The following is a 17,116-nucleotide window of genomic DNA, read 5'->3' as shown; positions in this document are numbered from 1 at the left end:
TAAACACGAGTCCTTTCCCTTGACCTCATCTCCCTCATGTATAAAGGCATAATTAAGCGCATGGGCACTGATGGCCTGGGTTCAAATCCTGACCCTACCATTTCCTGGTTGTATATCCTTGGGCAAGTCATTTGACTGCTCTGTGTCTCACTGTCCTCATCTGTAAAGTGGGCCTAGAGATTGTCCATGCCTCAGAGTGCTGATCGGAGACTAAATGACTGGGCGTGAGTGAAGCGCTTGGAACAGTGGCTGTTTCATTCTGAGCCTTGTATACATTTACCACTATTACACATTCCAGCTTCTTCACTGGAGCATCTGAGATCATCTTAGCAGACATGGATCAGGAGAAAAGGGGGTTAGGAAGCAGCCAGGAGGTGGAGTCTCTGCCGGGCCCAGGTGCGGAGACTGGGGTCGGGGGAAGTCAGGGTGCTCTCCTACCAATGAGAAGCACCTCCACAAGGCCTGTGGGTTATTGGTAGTAGGGGGCTCCCTGGCCACCAAACCCCAATTTGTGCCAAGCTCTGGCCTCCAACTCCACTGTCCCTCCAGGACACAGCCCCTAGTGAGGGGATCTGAGTTCACGCCTGAGGGGTCGACATGTTGGTTCTGCCCAAGGCAGAGCTTAAGAGGAAATTTAAGAGGGAAGGTGTCTGGAGGGGTTCTGAGATTGGAGTGTGCTGTTGCAGATTGGCAGTGGCCCTTGGTCTACGCCCATCAAGCAGGCCTTCAGGCTGGGCAGCCCATGAGGGGTCTGTCACAGTCTTGGAGCCACCAAGAGACCCGTCATCTGCCCCCCAACTCCACTCAGGAAACTGTGCAAGCCCTCATCCCTATGTTCCCATGTAAATAACTAAAACCATAAATAATAAAACTGCGAGCAATGCTGGCAGCCTCCTGTCACCAGGTGAGGAAGCAGGGCTCGGAAAGGAAGCCACTTATCTCCAGAATTCTTCGCTGTTGCTGCTTCATAGCCTTGTGGGACCCAGACAGTGGTGGGCCGGCCCCCAGGAGCAGTAGAGGAACTAGGGGCCTCTCAGAAAGAGAATAGGGTCACATCAAGCTCGTGGTCTCATCGCCCTGGAAACCCAGGCTTCACTTCCTGTTACTGACTGTTATGCCTCTGTTTGAATTTTCTGCTGGGCCTGCCTTAGGCATTGCCCCCTTGTATTCAGACTTGGACACCCCTTCATTTGTCTCATGTCATCTCTGTTGCTCAGGTCCCCCATTCTGCCGGGTACCACCCTGATTGGGGCTGGGGGCAGAACAGAGAGAACACTGGCCCTGGACATGGGTGGGTGGGTGACCCTACCTCCCTTGCCCACTTTTTCTTCATTCTCATTTTCCTGGCCAGTCTTCCAGGAGTCTTATTAGCATGACTCAGGGGGCCCTGAATGGCCCCTGGGCTCCCAGCCATCCCTCATCCTCCCAGCCATCCTCTGTGTGATGACGGAGTGATCTGATAGTGCCATTCCCCTCAGGGACTTCCTGTTGCCCACAGGGTAGAGACCCATGTGCCTGAGCATCAGCTAGCCAGGTGGAGCACATATACCCCCTCCTCCACCATTACCTAGAGAACCTCTCAGCCATCCCACCTGAGCTTGCCGTCCCCTCTCCCTGAAGTCTTTCCCAGCCCCACTCCTGCTTGGGCCTCCTTGGCTTCTGAGATACATATGAGGGGTCCCACGTGTCACCCAGCATGGCTGATCTGGTGACAGGCCAGGCTTATGCAGTCAACAGATTGTTTCTTAGGAGCAGAGCCTTTCCCCGTGCCTGTCCCTGAGACACAGGTGGTATTGGGTAAAAGCCTGTGGGGTCCCCTGGTGAGAAAGGGTGTGAGTCATCTGCCAGCTGTTGCCAAGGAAAGCTTGGGGCTGGAGGAGGCCCCTGGGGCATCATGCTGAGCAGGTTGGACCCTCTAGGACCACCCAGGGGCTGACGCATGGCTTCCCTGGCTGAGGAGATATGGTTTGGGGTAGCTGGCCGTTCTGGACCATGCCCTCTCCTGTCCACATGTGTGGTTATCCTGGAGCCCAGGTCTGCAGCTATAGCTGTGCGTGTGTGGCTCCAGTGACTCACTGAAGGGACTTGGAGGCCAGCTCCCTGAGCCTGGGAGAGCCCTCAGCCTGCACTGCTCTCATGCTTGTCTCCTCTCTCCACAGGATGTTTGATGAGCGTATTTTCACAGGTATGTGTGGGTACCACCTAGTTTCTTCTGAAGCACCAAGTCGATGAGTAGTTGAGCTGCAATTACACTGGACCCCAGGCGGGGAAGGAGCCTGGGTGTGGCTTCTGCACCCTGGGGCAGGCAGACACAGGCCCCCAGCTCCCAGGATAAATAACCCCTCAAGACTTGGGACGTCCTGGACAGAGAATAATAAAGCTAATGTTTTCTGAATACTAACACGTGATTTGTACTCTTCTGAGCTATTAGAATATTTCATTTTAATTTAATTTAGTTTTCAACAGTCCTATAAAGTGAGTGTTTTTCTTTTCCCTGAAGCCTAGCAAGTGAGCAATGGGGCCTGGCTACAAATGCAGGAGTGGCGCCCCAGAGCCCAGGCCATGACCAGCAGGCAGCACGCCTCTCAGGAGGAAGAGGCCAGCTCTGCCTGGTGCAACAAAGGGATCACGGATCTTGGGATGCAGCGTACTAAGATCCCAATTCCAGCCCTACCTCCCACCAGTTTTGTGACTGTGGGCAAGGTCTTATGGACCTCAGTTTCCAAATCTGTGAAGTGGGGGTGATAACAGGGTGGGTTCTTGGGGTAATTAAATGAGAGAGTGGTTCAGCCTTGGAGGGGACTCAGCCCCTTTCTCGAGGGCTCCCTCAGCCCCAGCAACATGTGTAAGGTCGGGACTGTCATTTCTGGCCGCTCCTTCCTCTTGCCCAGTCCTCACAGATTCCTGCTCTCCCTAGCACTGCGGCTCTTATTCCTTCTCCCAGGGGATGCATCTCTCCCCAGAACCCACCCTGGCTGGGTTGGACATGGAGCCCACAAGAAAGAGGGACAGAGGCCAGACCATACCCAAGGGTTCCCCCAAGAGCTTCACACACAGACCGCTCCCCAGGTGGCCTGCAAGCAGGAGGCTGGGGAGCCTTTGCCCTGACCTCCCCCACCCCTCTCTGACTCTCCACCCAGGGAATAAGTTTACCAAAGACCCCACGAAACTGGAGCCAGCCAGCCCGCCAGAGGACACCTCTGCAGAGATCTCCCGTCCTGCCATCCTCGACCTGGCCGGGACTGTTCGGTAAGGCTCAACCCCAGCTCCCGGCCCATGGCCACCTCCACTCTGGGCTGGGGTGGTATCACCTACAGGGAGGAGCAAGGCCTAGGGCTGGCCAAGGATACTGTGCCCAGCGTCTCTCAACCCCCTGATGCCCTGCATAGGCAGAGGGTCATCCCCCCCTCCACACACACCCACTCACACACATACACTCACACTCACACTATTTGCCCTCACAGCACTGTGGGCCAGGGAGGATCTAAAGGGACAGAAAAGAACAGAGATCGCTGGTTTTCCTTTACCTGGAGACCTCTTATCTCCTCTTGGGAGATGACCACTTGTTGCCTGGTCTCAAAAGCCTTCCCGTGGCACCCAGATGTTTGCCCTGTATATCTACAAGGCCCTGCACTCAACTCACAGCCTGGTTACCGTCCACCAGTGCCCCCCACCCAGGCTTGGAGCCAGGGACAGGCCGTTAGTCCCAAATTTCACGTTTAGCCCAGGCCTCTTCTCTAGGCTTCATGAATTAACTGAATCATCCATCTTGGGCCCTGCCCAGCTGCACTCCCCAGCTCCTATCCCAGACTCCCACCCACCCTCCAGGCTGATGATTCCTACCGCTCTCAATTCCCCTAATAAGCACTGGTCAAACTCTCACTGTGCTAAGTCATGGGGCTCCCATTCTGGCCAAAACCAGGATGCTCAGCTGGTGGGGAAGGTGGGCGCCCAGAAAGTTCACCAGGATAGTGAGCAGGCTAGGGCAGCAGGAGACTGCTGTCTCAGGAGACGGGGCACTGGGAACCTCACTGTGGGGAGGGCCATTCTGTGTGGATGGGAGTGAGTGTGGTCAGGGGTACATTCCGTACTGGCAGCCACCATGGGCCCTTGACTGCCTGGAGGGGAAATCTGGGCTGGCGCCATGTCATCTCTTGGCTTCCTTCCCACAGGTCAGACAAGAGCGGGATCTCTGAAGACTGTGGGCCAGGTGAGGAGAAGCAGGACCCCCTGGTGTGTGTCATGGGGCGGGAGAGTGTCCATCAGCCGGCCACCCAGCAGCCTTGAGGAGATGAGCTCAGACCATGAGCCTGGAGTACTAAAGAATTTCCTCTGCCTATTCCCGTCACCCCCTAGGCCTCAGAGCATGCTGGGAGCTCACGAGTGGTGGGGAGCTGAGAGGGACAGATGAGATGTGGGTGACATTGTGGGGGAGTTGGGAGACCAGGATTCTGGCATCACACTGCCTCCTAGGGTGTCTTTCTCAAGTGGTTTCCACTCTTAGGGCCTCAGTCACCATGTCTATGAATTGGAAAACACCGGAACTGGCCTGTGGTCCTGCCTGGTCTGGGCAAGAGCGTGTGAGCTGCTGTGACTTTGGTTGGGTGTTAATAACAAGTCACAGACACAAGGATGTTCTGAATGACTCACCCTGCCTGGCCAGGCTCATGTCTGCATCTGACTGGACCCCTCATTTCCTCACAGGAACCTCTGGGGAGCTGGGTGGGCTGAGGCCCATCAAAATTGAGCCGGAGGATCTGGATATCATTCAGGTCACCGTCCCAGGTAAGGGACAGACGTCTGAAGGGCTGATGCTGCTGCCTCAACCTGCACCTACAGGAATCGAGCAGCTCCCACAGCAAGGTTCCTAGGCCTGCTGGAGCCACTGGGTTCCCTCCCCGCTAGATTGGGGCTGTCCACTCAGTCTCCCTAGGCTCTGTCCTAACCAAGAAGGGGTCTCCAGGCTGTTGTTTCTCTGGTTTGATCCTGAGAACAGTAGAGTATCACGTATGCTTTCTGCAGCCACATCTGCCCCTTGTGCCAGGAGTCGGGTCTCTCAGCTCTGACTTTCCTAAAGGTCCCCTTGCAATCTTCATCTCTCTGGCCTGGCTTCCTTGGGATTCGGGAGGCAGGAGGGAGGAGAAGAAAAGGCATTGGAGTAAGAGGATCTATCTAAGTTTGACACCTGACTCGGAACCCCGAGTCTCAGCTGCCACGTCTGTGAAGAGGAGGGTGTACTTGGCCTCTGGAGGTTGACCATGGGGTAACCACTAGGAGCCCCCAGGGTGTCGGGCCTCTGGGTCCCTTCCTGGCCTTTGATCATTAAGGCTGCCCTCCCCGAGTTTCAGGGCATGGCTTCCTTAAGGGTCCTTCTCTGTGGGCGTGCTGGGCTGGAGTCCCTGGGAGACTGTGCGTGAAACAGGCAGAAGAGTTTCTTGTCATTTGGAGTTTTGTCCCCAGACCCTTCGCCAACTTCTGAGGAAATGACAGACTCGATGCCTGGGCATCTGCCCTCGGAAGATTCTGGTTATGGGATGGAGATGCTGACTGGTAAGAAATGAGCTGGGGACCCACCTCCCTGGGGCGTAATGGGCAGAAGCATAGGCCAGGAAGCTTTCCTTGCTATGGACTGTTCCTCTTAGAGAAAACTCAGTGCCTGCCTGACTCCCCGGCCCAGGCTCAATACCTTTCTGAAAACTTGAACCTGGCCGTAGTTTATATAAAGTCTGGTTACTAGTCTTAATTTGCACTAATTCGTTTACTTATTCAACAATTATTTATTGAGCACCTGCTATGTACGAGATCCTGTGTGAGATGCTAGGGACAGAGCAGTGAACCAGACACACCAAAGTTCCTGTCCTCACGGGGCTGACATCCCAGTGCAGGCAGACAGATAAAGCAAATTAATAAATAAATTAGAAAGTCAGATGATGGTATGTGCTGTGGGGGCACAAAGCCAGGAGGGGGAGGTATTAGAGGTAGGAGGGGCAGTTTAGTTACTACAGGACTTGGTTGATCAGAGTGGACCTCACCGAGAAAGTGACGTTGACGCAAAGACCTGAAGGAGATGCAGGTGGGAGCCCTGCGGATATCAGGAGTTTTCTGGGCAGAAGGAACAGCAAGTACAAAGGCCCTGAGGTGGACTATGCCCAGCATGTCTGCAAGGAGGCCCAAGTGGCTGGAGCAGAGTAAGGTGAGAAGGTGAGGTTAGGGAGGTGATGAGGTGGGTTCTGCCAGGCAAGTCTATCAAAGGAGGGAGTTGGGGTTTGATTCTGAGGATACAGGAACTGCTTGGGGGTTGGAGCCAACCAGGAATATTTTAACAGTATTCACTCTGACCGTGGGGTCGAGAATAGACTGCAGAGGAGTAGGGACAAAGACAGAAACGTACTACTGCAGTAATCTAGGCAAACGGAGTGGTGGGGCTGGCAGCAGGGAGTGGGTGGAGTTCTATATGTTTTGCTTTTTAAACTTGGTTTTGGAACAGAACTGAAATGAATACTTAATCTCATGTGCCCAACTCCCAGCTCCAACCATTATCAACAGATGTTATTAGAGCTAATAAAAATAAGAATTATTATAGGTACTTTTTTAAAAATAAATCATTATAAAGATAAATAATATGTAAATTATAGTACAGAAGGTTTGAGGATATGGCAGAAAATATCAGTACTCAGGTGACTGGAGTTTGGAAAGCTCTGTAATAGGGAGGCAGGGCCAGGCCAGGAAACTTTAAGAAGAGAGATGGCATTTGTTGCTTTTCCTGTGTGTGGTGTCCAGTGTGGGCTTGATCTGAAGGGGAGAGGAGGGGCAGCTATCGCTTAAGGATACCATGCAAAAGCATAGTGGGCAGCATTTAAAGGAACAGTACAGAGAACTCAAAAATGTAATGTTTAGTGTGAAAAGCAAGTGTAGATGGATATGGACAATATAGCATTTATCTAAATTTGGAAACATAAAAACAGTATTTTTTAATGTTTTATTAAAAAATCAGGTGCAAATATGACCAAATGCTAACATGCATTCATTCCAGCTGGTGGGTACACGAGTGTTTGTTATAATATGCTGTATGCTTTTCTACACTTTTTAATTTTTCCTTCACCAAAAACAAACAAATGTCTGGAAAAATAAATAAGGTTTCCTACTGGCCAGGTGGGTTGTGATATGCGAATTGGTGACAGAATAAAGGTAGAACATCTCTACCCCTTGTTTGCTTCCATCACCTCTGTCAGGGAGAACGGTCTAGAAATAGGAGAGTGAGGAGGACCTGGGAGTCCCACTTATTAAGGAGATGCGAGCGTCTGCAGAGCTGCTGTGGATGAGTATAGATCTCCAGCTTCTGATAAGTCCGATCCCAGGCAGCTAATACCTAAGATCCACCGTCTATGGTACTTGAAAAGTTACAGTGGACAGAAGCTGAGCTGACAACGGAAAACAGACTTCAAGATGAGAGTTTGCCCAAATTGCAGACAGGTAGACCGGGCATCAGTCCCAATCACAGTTCTGGAACAGATTTCTATGTAGACAACTGAGTTGTCAGAAGGGACCCAGTGTGGATCATTTATAAGGTATGAGTTGGCTTGTGAGCTATCAGAATCTCGAGCTGGCCCTGGGCCAGCTGGGGAAGCAGGGCTGCAGGTGGCCCCCGACTTTCACTTGGAAGATGTTTCCCCTTCTATCTTGGAGGGCTTGGTTCTTGCTCAAATATTTATCAGTTAGTTGGATGAAGGACCCTCAGGTAGCAGGCTTATGCAATTTGCAGATGCCTCAGGAAGGAATGGGCAGTCCACCCAAGAATGATGTTCTTCATGGCCTTGACTCACCAGAAACTGGTCTGAAATGCACGAGAAGAATTCACAGCCCATTGACATGGGTCATGGGTTGTGCTCCCCAGGAAGCAGACTCTGAAATGGAGTGGGGCCTTTTTAATGTGTGGGATATTTCTTAGGGGCTGCCTTTGGGATCAACACCTGTATAAGGGAGGGGATGGAAAGGAAGCACAAAGGGGCAGAAAGAGAGATCAAGCCTTGATGCAGCCCCAGTGATAGCCTCTGCCAACTCCACGGGAAGCCAGAATGGCCCCGTAGAGTTGTTCCAAGTTGAACCGGTATCCTAGCCTTCATACATACGCCCACCTCAGTTGGTCACAGGACATGGGCCACCCAAAAGGGCAGTTCTTAAAGGGGCAATTGCCCAGGGCTGCCAGCTGACCATAGTCCCTGCTGCTGGGGCAACAATGTGGGGATGTGGGTGGTACATCCCAGTGTTCATCACAGCGTTAATTGATGATTGCACCAAAAAAAGAGAGATAGCCTGTAAGCAAACACATGTGGCCACAGAAATGAGGACTTACACAGGGGACATCTCTTTTGCACCCCTTAACTGGACAGAACTTTCACTGAGCATACGTGATGTGAGTAAGAATGCAAACGCACAAATTGCTTTTTTTTTTTTTAAACAAATTTGTCAGCTCGGAGAGCCATGAAAATGAACTCCCCTGGTCGTTCCAGGAATCCAGCCCTAAGAAAATATCTGAAATATGGACAACATTTTTTGTACAGAGGTGTTTGTGGCAGTGTTACTGATGACAATGAAAAATTGGAAAGAGCCAGTCCAACTACTGCGGTGCTGTTAATGGTATCCTCCTGATGCAGCCACTAAAAATAGGCTACACGAGAGAATGCAAAAGACACAAAAATGAGTGTGCTCTGTTGACAACCATGTTGAAAACATAATTAATGGTTTATATATATATATACATCGAAACAGTAGCTGTATTAGGTTAAGTGCTTTATCTTTCTTAAGTCCTAAATTAGTTATGATGTGCATTCAATACCTTAGTAATGAAAAAAAAGTATTATTTGTCAAGCACGCGCTGAGCCTGACCAGACTTGACAGCAGGTGGTGAGACTGTAAGGAGTTTAGTTGACCAGAGGCTCAGGATGAGCTGCCAGTGTGGTCTGGCCGCTAAGAGGTCATGTGGCACCTGGCTGTGCTCACAGCGGTATTAGATGAGACCGTGGGGTCCCAGTCTGAGACCCAGAGGCTGGTGGTGCTGCGGGGACAGTGGGCTGTGGGCTAGCATGGTGCCATTTCTGTTTGGAAAGCTTCTTCCCTCCTAGTTTGACAAAACAGGAAACCGAGGCCTGGTAAGGCCAGTTCACCTCCCCAAGATCACCCAGCCTTGGGCTGGAACCCAGGTTTGCCAGTTCCCTGTCCAGGGCCCCTTTCAAGTCACCCCACTCAAAACTGATGAATTATGAAAATTCTGAGATTTTTAAGACCACTTTGGATTAGAGGGTTGTGTGTATATGCTGTGCTTTTTTCTGTTTACACATGTACACTGTAAAATAAATAATACAGAACTCTAACACGTAAAGGAAAAGCTCCCGCTGCCCCCTCTTCAGGCATCTACTAGTTTAGTGTCCATCCTCCGTGTTTTTACTGCACACATGCTAACTCCTTTTGTTAACTATTTTGTACCCTTCATCCCTCATTTCCTCACCTGGTGCCTTGGACATATCTCTACAGCGGCATGGTATTCACTGTCAGCATATCCTTGGTCATTTATTGAGGTTGTTCCAGTTTTTCACTGTTGAAGTGGGGGAGCAGTGAGCTCATGGATGGGTGTGTTCAGGGTAGATAGCCTGGCCCTCCCCATCTTGGAGAATCAGGCAAGTTCCCCTTGTTTAGAATTTGGGCCCCCCAAACACCTGGGTTGTGTCTCCCCGCCTTTGAAAGGCCTCCCCTGAGTGGATCTGGCCCAGCTTCCTTCTGCTTGCGGGACCCAGCAAGCCTGGCAGAAGCCCCTCCCAAATTGTGGTTGGCTGAGCTGGGTCAGGTCATCTGCCTAGTTCTCTCAATTGTTGCTATTTCTTGAGGGGGCAGCACTGCACATGTGGACAGCTCACAGTGGGGATAGACTCCTGGGCCAGGTCTCTGCTCTCTTGACCCTCACAGGCCACCTGGAGAACTTAATAGGTGTTCCAGGTTTGACATCTGGGCAGCTTCCTCTACCTCCAGACAGATATAATACCTGACTCCTTGTCACAGGCCTCTGCTCAGGGAAACCCTCCCTAGTGGCCCTGCTTGTCCCTCTGTCCCCACCACTCATCTCTTCCTGTCTGCCCCATTCTCCACTGTATTAGAGGGGTCCCCCAGAAGCTGACCCCAAGACAAATGCATTCATTAACTGGGAGATCTGGGAATACCAGTACAGGATGGGAAGAGGGACTGAGACAATACAGCAGTGTTATGAGGCCTGTGACCACTGCAGGTAGCTGAGCTGTTGGCACACGAGAGCCCACACACCTGAGTTTCTGCAGCTGGGTGAGGAGGGAGCTGAGTTAGTGATCTGCCAAGTCACCCCCCCCCCCCCATTTGGCTGAGAGCTTTTTCCAGGGCGTTAACCGCGAGCTTGCAGCTTGTGGGTTCTTCTCCCACAGTCAGTTCTTCAGGCAGAGTCGGGTGGACCCAGCATCTGCTGCCCGCAGTGTATCCTTTACCCCTGAAGAACGTTTAGGCTTACACCTTTAGGTTTAGGCTGGCCCTCAATCTTTTCAAGTCTACAGCTGAGTATAGATGAAACCTTCCAGAACTTTCTAGTTCCTTCTGAGCTGAGCCCCAAGTCTCAGGTTTTTTGGTGATCCCAGATATGCGGGTTCACTTTCCCTCAATTGGTGAGTGGTCATTGACCATTGACAGCTCTCAGGATTTGTCCCTTTCCTTCAGCTCAAGATCCCATTTAGAACGGGGATAGTGCCCTGCATCCCTTGTCACTGAATGCTCTCTCCTCGAGCACGCCTGGTGTTCACCTGCTCTGCCACTCCGCAGCTCAACTGCATATTGTGGGCTAAAAGGCCTTTAAGGGCTAGTCCTGCTTGTGAAGGCACTGGTGAGCTTCCTAAGTCACAGCTCCCATCTGGTTTTCACAAGTGTTGAAAACCCTTCCAGTGCCTGCCTTAGCCATGGTGATGCTGCTGAGGGTATGTCCGCTTCACCATGCCCCATTCAACCCACTCCCACTGTCCTCATTTGCATGTCATCCTCTAGCCAAAACCAGTCATCTCCGAGTTTGCCTCCCCTCCCCATACTGCTCCTCCCTGCTTGCCTGTGTCTTTCCCACCCCATTGCTTTTCCTGGATACAGATCCAGCCCAGATGTTCCCCTCCTACAGGAAGCCTCCCCTCCTCAGCCCCCAAGGCCAACAGGGGACCACCTCTACCCCCATGAAGCCTCAGCCGTCACCTCACTTGTTTGCTGCATTGTATCCTTGCTACCTTTAGACAAGCATCTGAGGACAAGATTGGATCCACTGCTTTCAGCCTGGGCTGGGGCCAGTGCCACCTCATCAGCCGCACCCCCCAACCACCTGACCCTGGATAACTCCATGCCTCCCACCTGCCCACCCCCTGTGTTTCTTTATTTGTTTTTCTTCATGGCATCACCACCATCTGGCATTGTGTTATGTCTGCATCACACCAGGAAGACAGGGCTTTGTCTTGTTCCCATGTGTCTGTCTTGAGTGCCTGGAATAGAACATAGAACGAAGTAGTAGGGAGGACTGGCAGGCTCAGGGCTGGCCCCCAGGGGGTACACACCAAATGTGATGGGACACCTAGTGTCTGAACCTACCCTCTTCACATGGAGGTGAAGGGTGCCTGTACTGAATCTGGGTCCCTGATCCCGTCTGAGGATCGCTATGCTGTGCTCGAGTCAGAGCCCACCAGCCTGCTGTTCCTCACCTTTTCGCCTGACTTTGGCAGCACAGGCTGCAGGAGATAATGACTGTGGCTTCTCAGCATCCTCTGTTCTCTTTCAGACAAAGGCCCCAGCGAGGACCTGCGGCCCGAGGAGAGACCTGTGGAAGGTGAGGCACTGACTACCTCCAACATTTCACCCCACCACCCAATCTCTGCTCCCCTCTCCAGCTCCCCATCTCCCCTTTGTCTCTCTCCAACACCCTGTTTGGGGGTGGGAGTCCTGTGGGCCGCCTGAGGTGGGAGGTTTACAGACCTGTCTTCTAGAACTAGGAGGTACCTAGTCAGAGGTACAGTAGCTCTTTCTGGAAAAGGAAATTGCAAGGCTTTCTTTTATTTTTTTATACACACCCTGCTCTTTCCACAAAGGTTTTGCTTCTTTCCACAAACTTTTTAAGGCTGAGGTCTGAGCCTGGGTCTGAGCAAATAGAATTTAGGCCTGAAAAAACAAAATTGGCTTCGCGTCCATCAGACCCGCTCATTCCCTTCCTGCTGAGAGTGGGAGTAGGCCAGGAAGGGAGATCAAGGTGAGGATGGGTCTGTTTCATCTTGGGAGTATCTACCCCTGGAATGGAATGAGTGAGTGTCAAAGCAGAGAAGTTTTACTTTCCCAGACCCAGCCTGCCAGGGCTAGGGAACCATGAAGTGTTAACAAAAGTCCACTGGCACCTGGTGGCAGCATACTCAATTTTCAGGCTTAGTATTTACTAGTTAAATCACTGAGCTGGTCTGGAGTGACACTTACCTAGAAAGGCCCACGGTCATTCTTAGGCCACAAAACCTTCCAGATCTCCACTCAGGCCTGATGATGCCCTAGACCAGATTTCACAAGCAGGTATTTGAGCCCAGGAATTCCAGACCTGTCTGGGAATGCCATTTCTGAGGGAAGAAGTTACCTGCCACCACCACTCCTGGCCTTCCCCATTCCAAGGTCCCACCACAGGGTCATTATTGCTGCTGGCAGAGCTGGGACATGAGCTGGGAAGCAGGGCGCCACTGCCCCTGGGGTGGCTCAGCAGGCTACTTTTTGCCTTTCAGACAGCCATGGTGATGTGATCCGGCCTCTGCGGAAGCAGGTGGAGCTGCTGTTCAACACACGATACGGTGAGCAAGGAGCTGGACGGGCATGTCCTGGCCCTTCCATCCCAGCTGCTCCCTGCTCAGGAGCAAGGGAGGGCACCCAGGGAGACTGACGCACTGCCAGAAAACCCTACCCCTGGAATGCTGCACCCCAGCCTCCGCGGTCAACACATTGACACTCATGTCTGCCTCTGTCCTCATGGACACCCTCATTCGGGGTCCTCAGAAGGACACATATGTAGCAAGAACTTTCCTACCGAAGAGACCAGGAAAGGAGATGGAGAGACAGGAGAGAAAGCTATTCTTTATTAAGGGCCTGTGGTTTGCCAGGCACTGGCTAAGTGCTTCACACAAATTCGCTCATCCCATCTCACAAAACCCCTGTGACCTCATACCCATTTTACAGATCAAGAAAGAGGCCTGGTGAAGTGACACGGCTTGTCTGAGGCCCCACTAGTGAGTGGCAGCACTTGGCCTGGGCCTCAGATCTGTCTGCTTCCCAGGGCGTGTAGTTGGGCACACAGAGTTTTGGGGTTCTTTGTGGTGTTGGGGGACCCTCTTGAGGGCCTTTCTGATAACGGGGACACGTGGACTTGAGTGGAGCCGACACCATGTCTCACCAGCCGTCAGTGGTTTCTCCTTCAGTGCCTTGGTTTGAGGGCACGGAATGAACATGACTTTGGGGTTCACATCTTCCAGGTCTGGGGCTCTGGGACCTGAGATGACTCACATCCTCTCTATGCTCCAGGTCTCTTACCTAGAGACTATGGGTAACAGTACTCACCTCTCAGGGAGGTTGGGAAGGTTTGACTAAGTGCTGACTCTAAAAGGGCTCTCTGGCATCTGTGGCCCCCTGCACAGACAGGAGGTGGGAGTTGAGGCTGGTGGCCCCATAGCTCTGGGTGGCCCTACAGCAGCTGTGTTTCTGCAGCCAAGGCCATTGGCATCTCGGAGCCTGTCAAGGTGCCCTACTCCAAGTTCCTGATGTACCCAGAGGAGCTGTTTGTGGTGGGGCTGCCTGAAGGCATCTCCCTCCGCAGGCCCAACTGCTTCGGGATCGCCAAGCTCCGGAAGATCCTGGAGGCCAGCAACAGCATCCAGTTTGTCATCAAGAGGTAAGGCCTAACCAGATCCACGGGCCTCCAGGCTTGTCCAGCGCCCAAGAGCAATGCCAAATTGCCATCTTCCTCTTCAGATTGAGGCAGGATTTTGTTTTGTTTCGATTTTAAACAACAGGTGTTAGGTTTGGGCACAGTTGGATGGGCACAAGGTTGTCCAGGCCCAATCCAGGCCTCCCAGACCTGAAGCAACCAGACTGACAACCCTCTCAGTTCCCAGTTTGCCAACAGGTGGAATGGGAATGTGCCCACCGGCTTGCTCTGCTAGACCATTCTGAGCCTCTGCTGGGTAGATGTGTTGGTGTCCTGAGCCAGGGGCATCAGAGCATTGCTGAGGGCAATGTCCCATTATCCCTGGATTGGAAAAGATGGTGGCATTTCTAGGCCCTTTTTGTTTCTTTGGGCATCTCAGTTTGGTCAGTGAAGACCCAGTAGAGCTATGTGCCCAACTTGGCTATAAAGTAAGTCCCTCTGGAGGAGGAGGAGGCAGCTATTAATTTTTAAGAGGGGGAGGAACTTGCGTAACCTGTTTTGTGTTTGTTGCTTCTGTGTGTTACTGTCATATCTTGTAAATTTAGGTTTGGTTTGGTTGAAAGTAGCAAGAAAAGGAGACAAAGGTTTGTTTCCTAGAGGAGTAGATAGCTCCCAAGTTAAGAAATTCAGTGTTCACACCCAGAGTGGCAGGCTGGTGATGGAGTGAGGGACAGGGGCTGCCCTATGGGGTCTGGTTTGTACCAGGAGGAGTAGGGAAGGTGGTGCTCCAGGAGACGCAAATAGTGGTTACCTCGTTCCTTCCTTCAACAAATGCATCTTGAGTGCCAGCCATGTGCCAGGCTATGATAAAACAGCAGATGCCACTGAGTGCTGCCCTTGAGTTGGCCAGTCTCACCAAATAAAGTCACAATATAATGTCAAGTCGAGATAAGTGCTATAATGCAGAGTAAGGGGGCAGAGAGGGAACCTGTCTCAGGAGACCCAATGAAGCAAGCCATGCCAATATTTGGTGGAAGAGTGTTCAGGCAGAGGGAACATCAGGTACAGAGGCCCTGAGGCAGGGACGTGCTTGTGTGTTTGAAGACTAGGAAGGTGCAGCATGGCTGGTGCAGAGTGAGTAAGGGAAGAGTGGTGAGTGGTGAGGCCCAAGAGACAGCAGGGGCCAGATTACACAGGGTTTTGGGCTGGCTTAAAGAGTTTTGATTTTATTTCAAACTCAATGAGTACTCACTGGAAGATTTTAAAGAGGGTATGACATGATCTGGTCTATTTTTTTATTTTTAATTTTTCCAGTTGTGAGGCAGAAGTAACAAAAATACTGCTGAGAAGGGTAAGGCTGGGGGAGACGGGCAGAGGCAGAAGCACGGACCAGTAAGGAGGCTATATTCTGGCCCAGGGAACAGAGCAGCAGCTTGGTCTGGGTGAAGGTAGGGTGGGAGTGGTGAAAGTTGTCAGATTCAGGCAATGATTTGAAGATGAGCTGGTAGAATATGCTGATATATTGGATGCGGGGTGTGCGAGGAAGAGGCCTGAACAACCAGGCTGGTGGGGATGCCATTTTCTGAGATGGAGACGTGAGGATGGAGGCTGCACTCGACTTGGGGCTGATGTGTGTTAGGTTTAAGATGTGTCAGGCCTTCCAGGGAGGGATGGTAGATGGATATCAGGACTTAGAGTCCCAATGCTCGGTAGAGGTCAGGGTGTGGACAGAACATTAGGAGCTGTCAGCATTCAGGAGGGATATAGCACATGGGGGTTGCTTGCCACGTCCATCTCTCCAAACCCAGAACTGGAAGCTCTTGGGCAGCTCAAAGGCGGGAGCCAAATCAACCACAAATCCTCATGAACCGACCTTTCTCATTGTTTACCTGCAGAGACGGCCTCTCCCCTTGCTCCTGAGCATTTTTAAATGCTATTTTATATTTAGGAAAGGAGTCACATGAGCCCAGTGTCTCTTTGGCAAACCTGAGAGACAGTCTCCTGGGTCTCAGTCCAGTTATTCCCTGTGACCCTGGGCAGATTGCTCAGGGTGTTAAATGGGGTGCACTGTACCAAATCACAGAGTAACAGTAGAGAGCAAGGCTTGCAAAGAACTTGGCACACTGTAAGGAATCAGTCAAGATGTGGTTTTTTTAATGTCAGGGTTTTTAAAAAACCCTTAGGAAGTTTAATTTACATTCAGTAAAATTTGCCCTTTTTAAATGTGCAGCTCTTTGAACTTTGACAAACTCATATAGCCATATAAACCGCCACCACAATCGAGATACAAAGCAGTCTCCAAAAACTTCCTGTGTCCACTTCTGGCAACCACTGATCAATGTTTCGTCATCATTTTGCCTTTTTCAGAAAGTCCCATAAATGGAACGATACGGTGTACGGCCTTTGGTGTCTGGGTTCTTCCATTTAGCTTTCGAGATTCATCCATGTGGTTGCCTGGATGAGGAGTTCATTTCTTTAAAAATATATCAGTTTTAAAAAGTTAGTTTAACTCCAGTTTCCTGAAAGCCAGGTGAAGAAACAGATTCAAGTGGGAGAGAGCGATTAACCTTGTTGGATGTCACAAGCAAGGAGGGCAGTGGGACTAAAGACTGGTCGGGGTGATTTTAAGAGATGATCGAAGGAGGGAGAGTGAACACCTGAGTGTGTTTTGTTATTCCTCATTTTAAAAAGTAACAAAAATACGGCTGAGACTATTAAGTGAAAAATAGCCATTTCTCATCAATCTTTTAAAAAAGGATACATTTTAGGGATAATATAAGTGTTCTAGAATTAGAAGTATGGCTGCATAAAAACTTTGAATATCTTAAAATCCACTGATTGGTATAGTTTAAAAGTGGATTTTATTTACGGTGTGTGAATTACATCTCAGTAAAGCATATATATATATATATATATATATATATATATGTATATATATATATATATATATGTCTTATATGTGTATGTATATTTGTATATATGTATATATATATATGTGTATATGTTATTGTGCTGGGGCTGCCATAACAGAGTACTACTGACTAGGTGGCTTAAACAGCAGAAATTTATTTCTCACAGTTCTGGAGGCTAGAAGTTAAAATCAAAGTGCTGGCAGATGTGCTTTTTCCTGAGGCCTTTCTCCTTGGTTTGCAGATGGCCATCTCCTCACCGTGTCTCAAGCAGTCT

At 50.8% G+C, this 17,116-nt stretch overlaps 1 protein-coding gene across 2 annotated transcripts in view; it reads left to right on the top strand.

The window, feature by feature from the left end:
• GTF2IRD1 (GTF2I repeat domain containing 1) overlaps positions 1-17,116 on the top strand; it is a 103,447-nt gene that overhangs the window by 47,797 nt on the left and 38,534 nt on the right. For both annotated transcript variants that reach the window (XM_039849521.1, XM_039849522.1), the window contains 8 exons: positions 2,160-2,185; positions 3,141-3,249; positions 4,173-4,210; positions 4,705-4,785; positions 5,461-5,550; positions 11,822-11,869; positions 12,798-12,863; positions 13,771-13,954. In XM_039849521.1, the coding sequence (XP_039705455.1) occupies positions 2,160-2,185; positions 3,141-3,249; positions 4,173-4,210; positions 4,705-4,785; positions 5,461-5,550; positions 11,822-11,869; positions 12,798-12,863; positions 13,771-13,954 (642 nt within the window). The remainder of the gene's footprint in view (positions 1-2,159; positions 2,186-3,140; positions 3,250-4,172; positions 4,211-4,704; positions 4,786-5,460; positions 5,551-11,821; positions 11,870-12,797; positions 12,864-13,770; positions 13,955-17,116) is intronic.

Source organism: Pteropus medius, unplaced genomic scaffold, assembly GCF_902729225.1.
Source record: "Pteropus medius unplaced genomic scaffold, Ma_sr-lr_union100, whole genome shotgun sequence".
Classification (NCBI taxonomy): domain Eukaryota; kingdom Metazoa; phylum Chordata; class Mammalia; order Chiroptera; family Pteropodidae; genus Pteropus; species Pteropus medius.
Note: the sequence above shows the minus strand (reverse complement) of the source record. Positions and strands in the feature narration are given on the sequence as shown.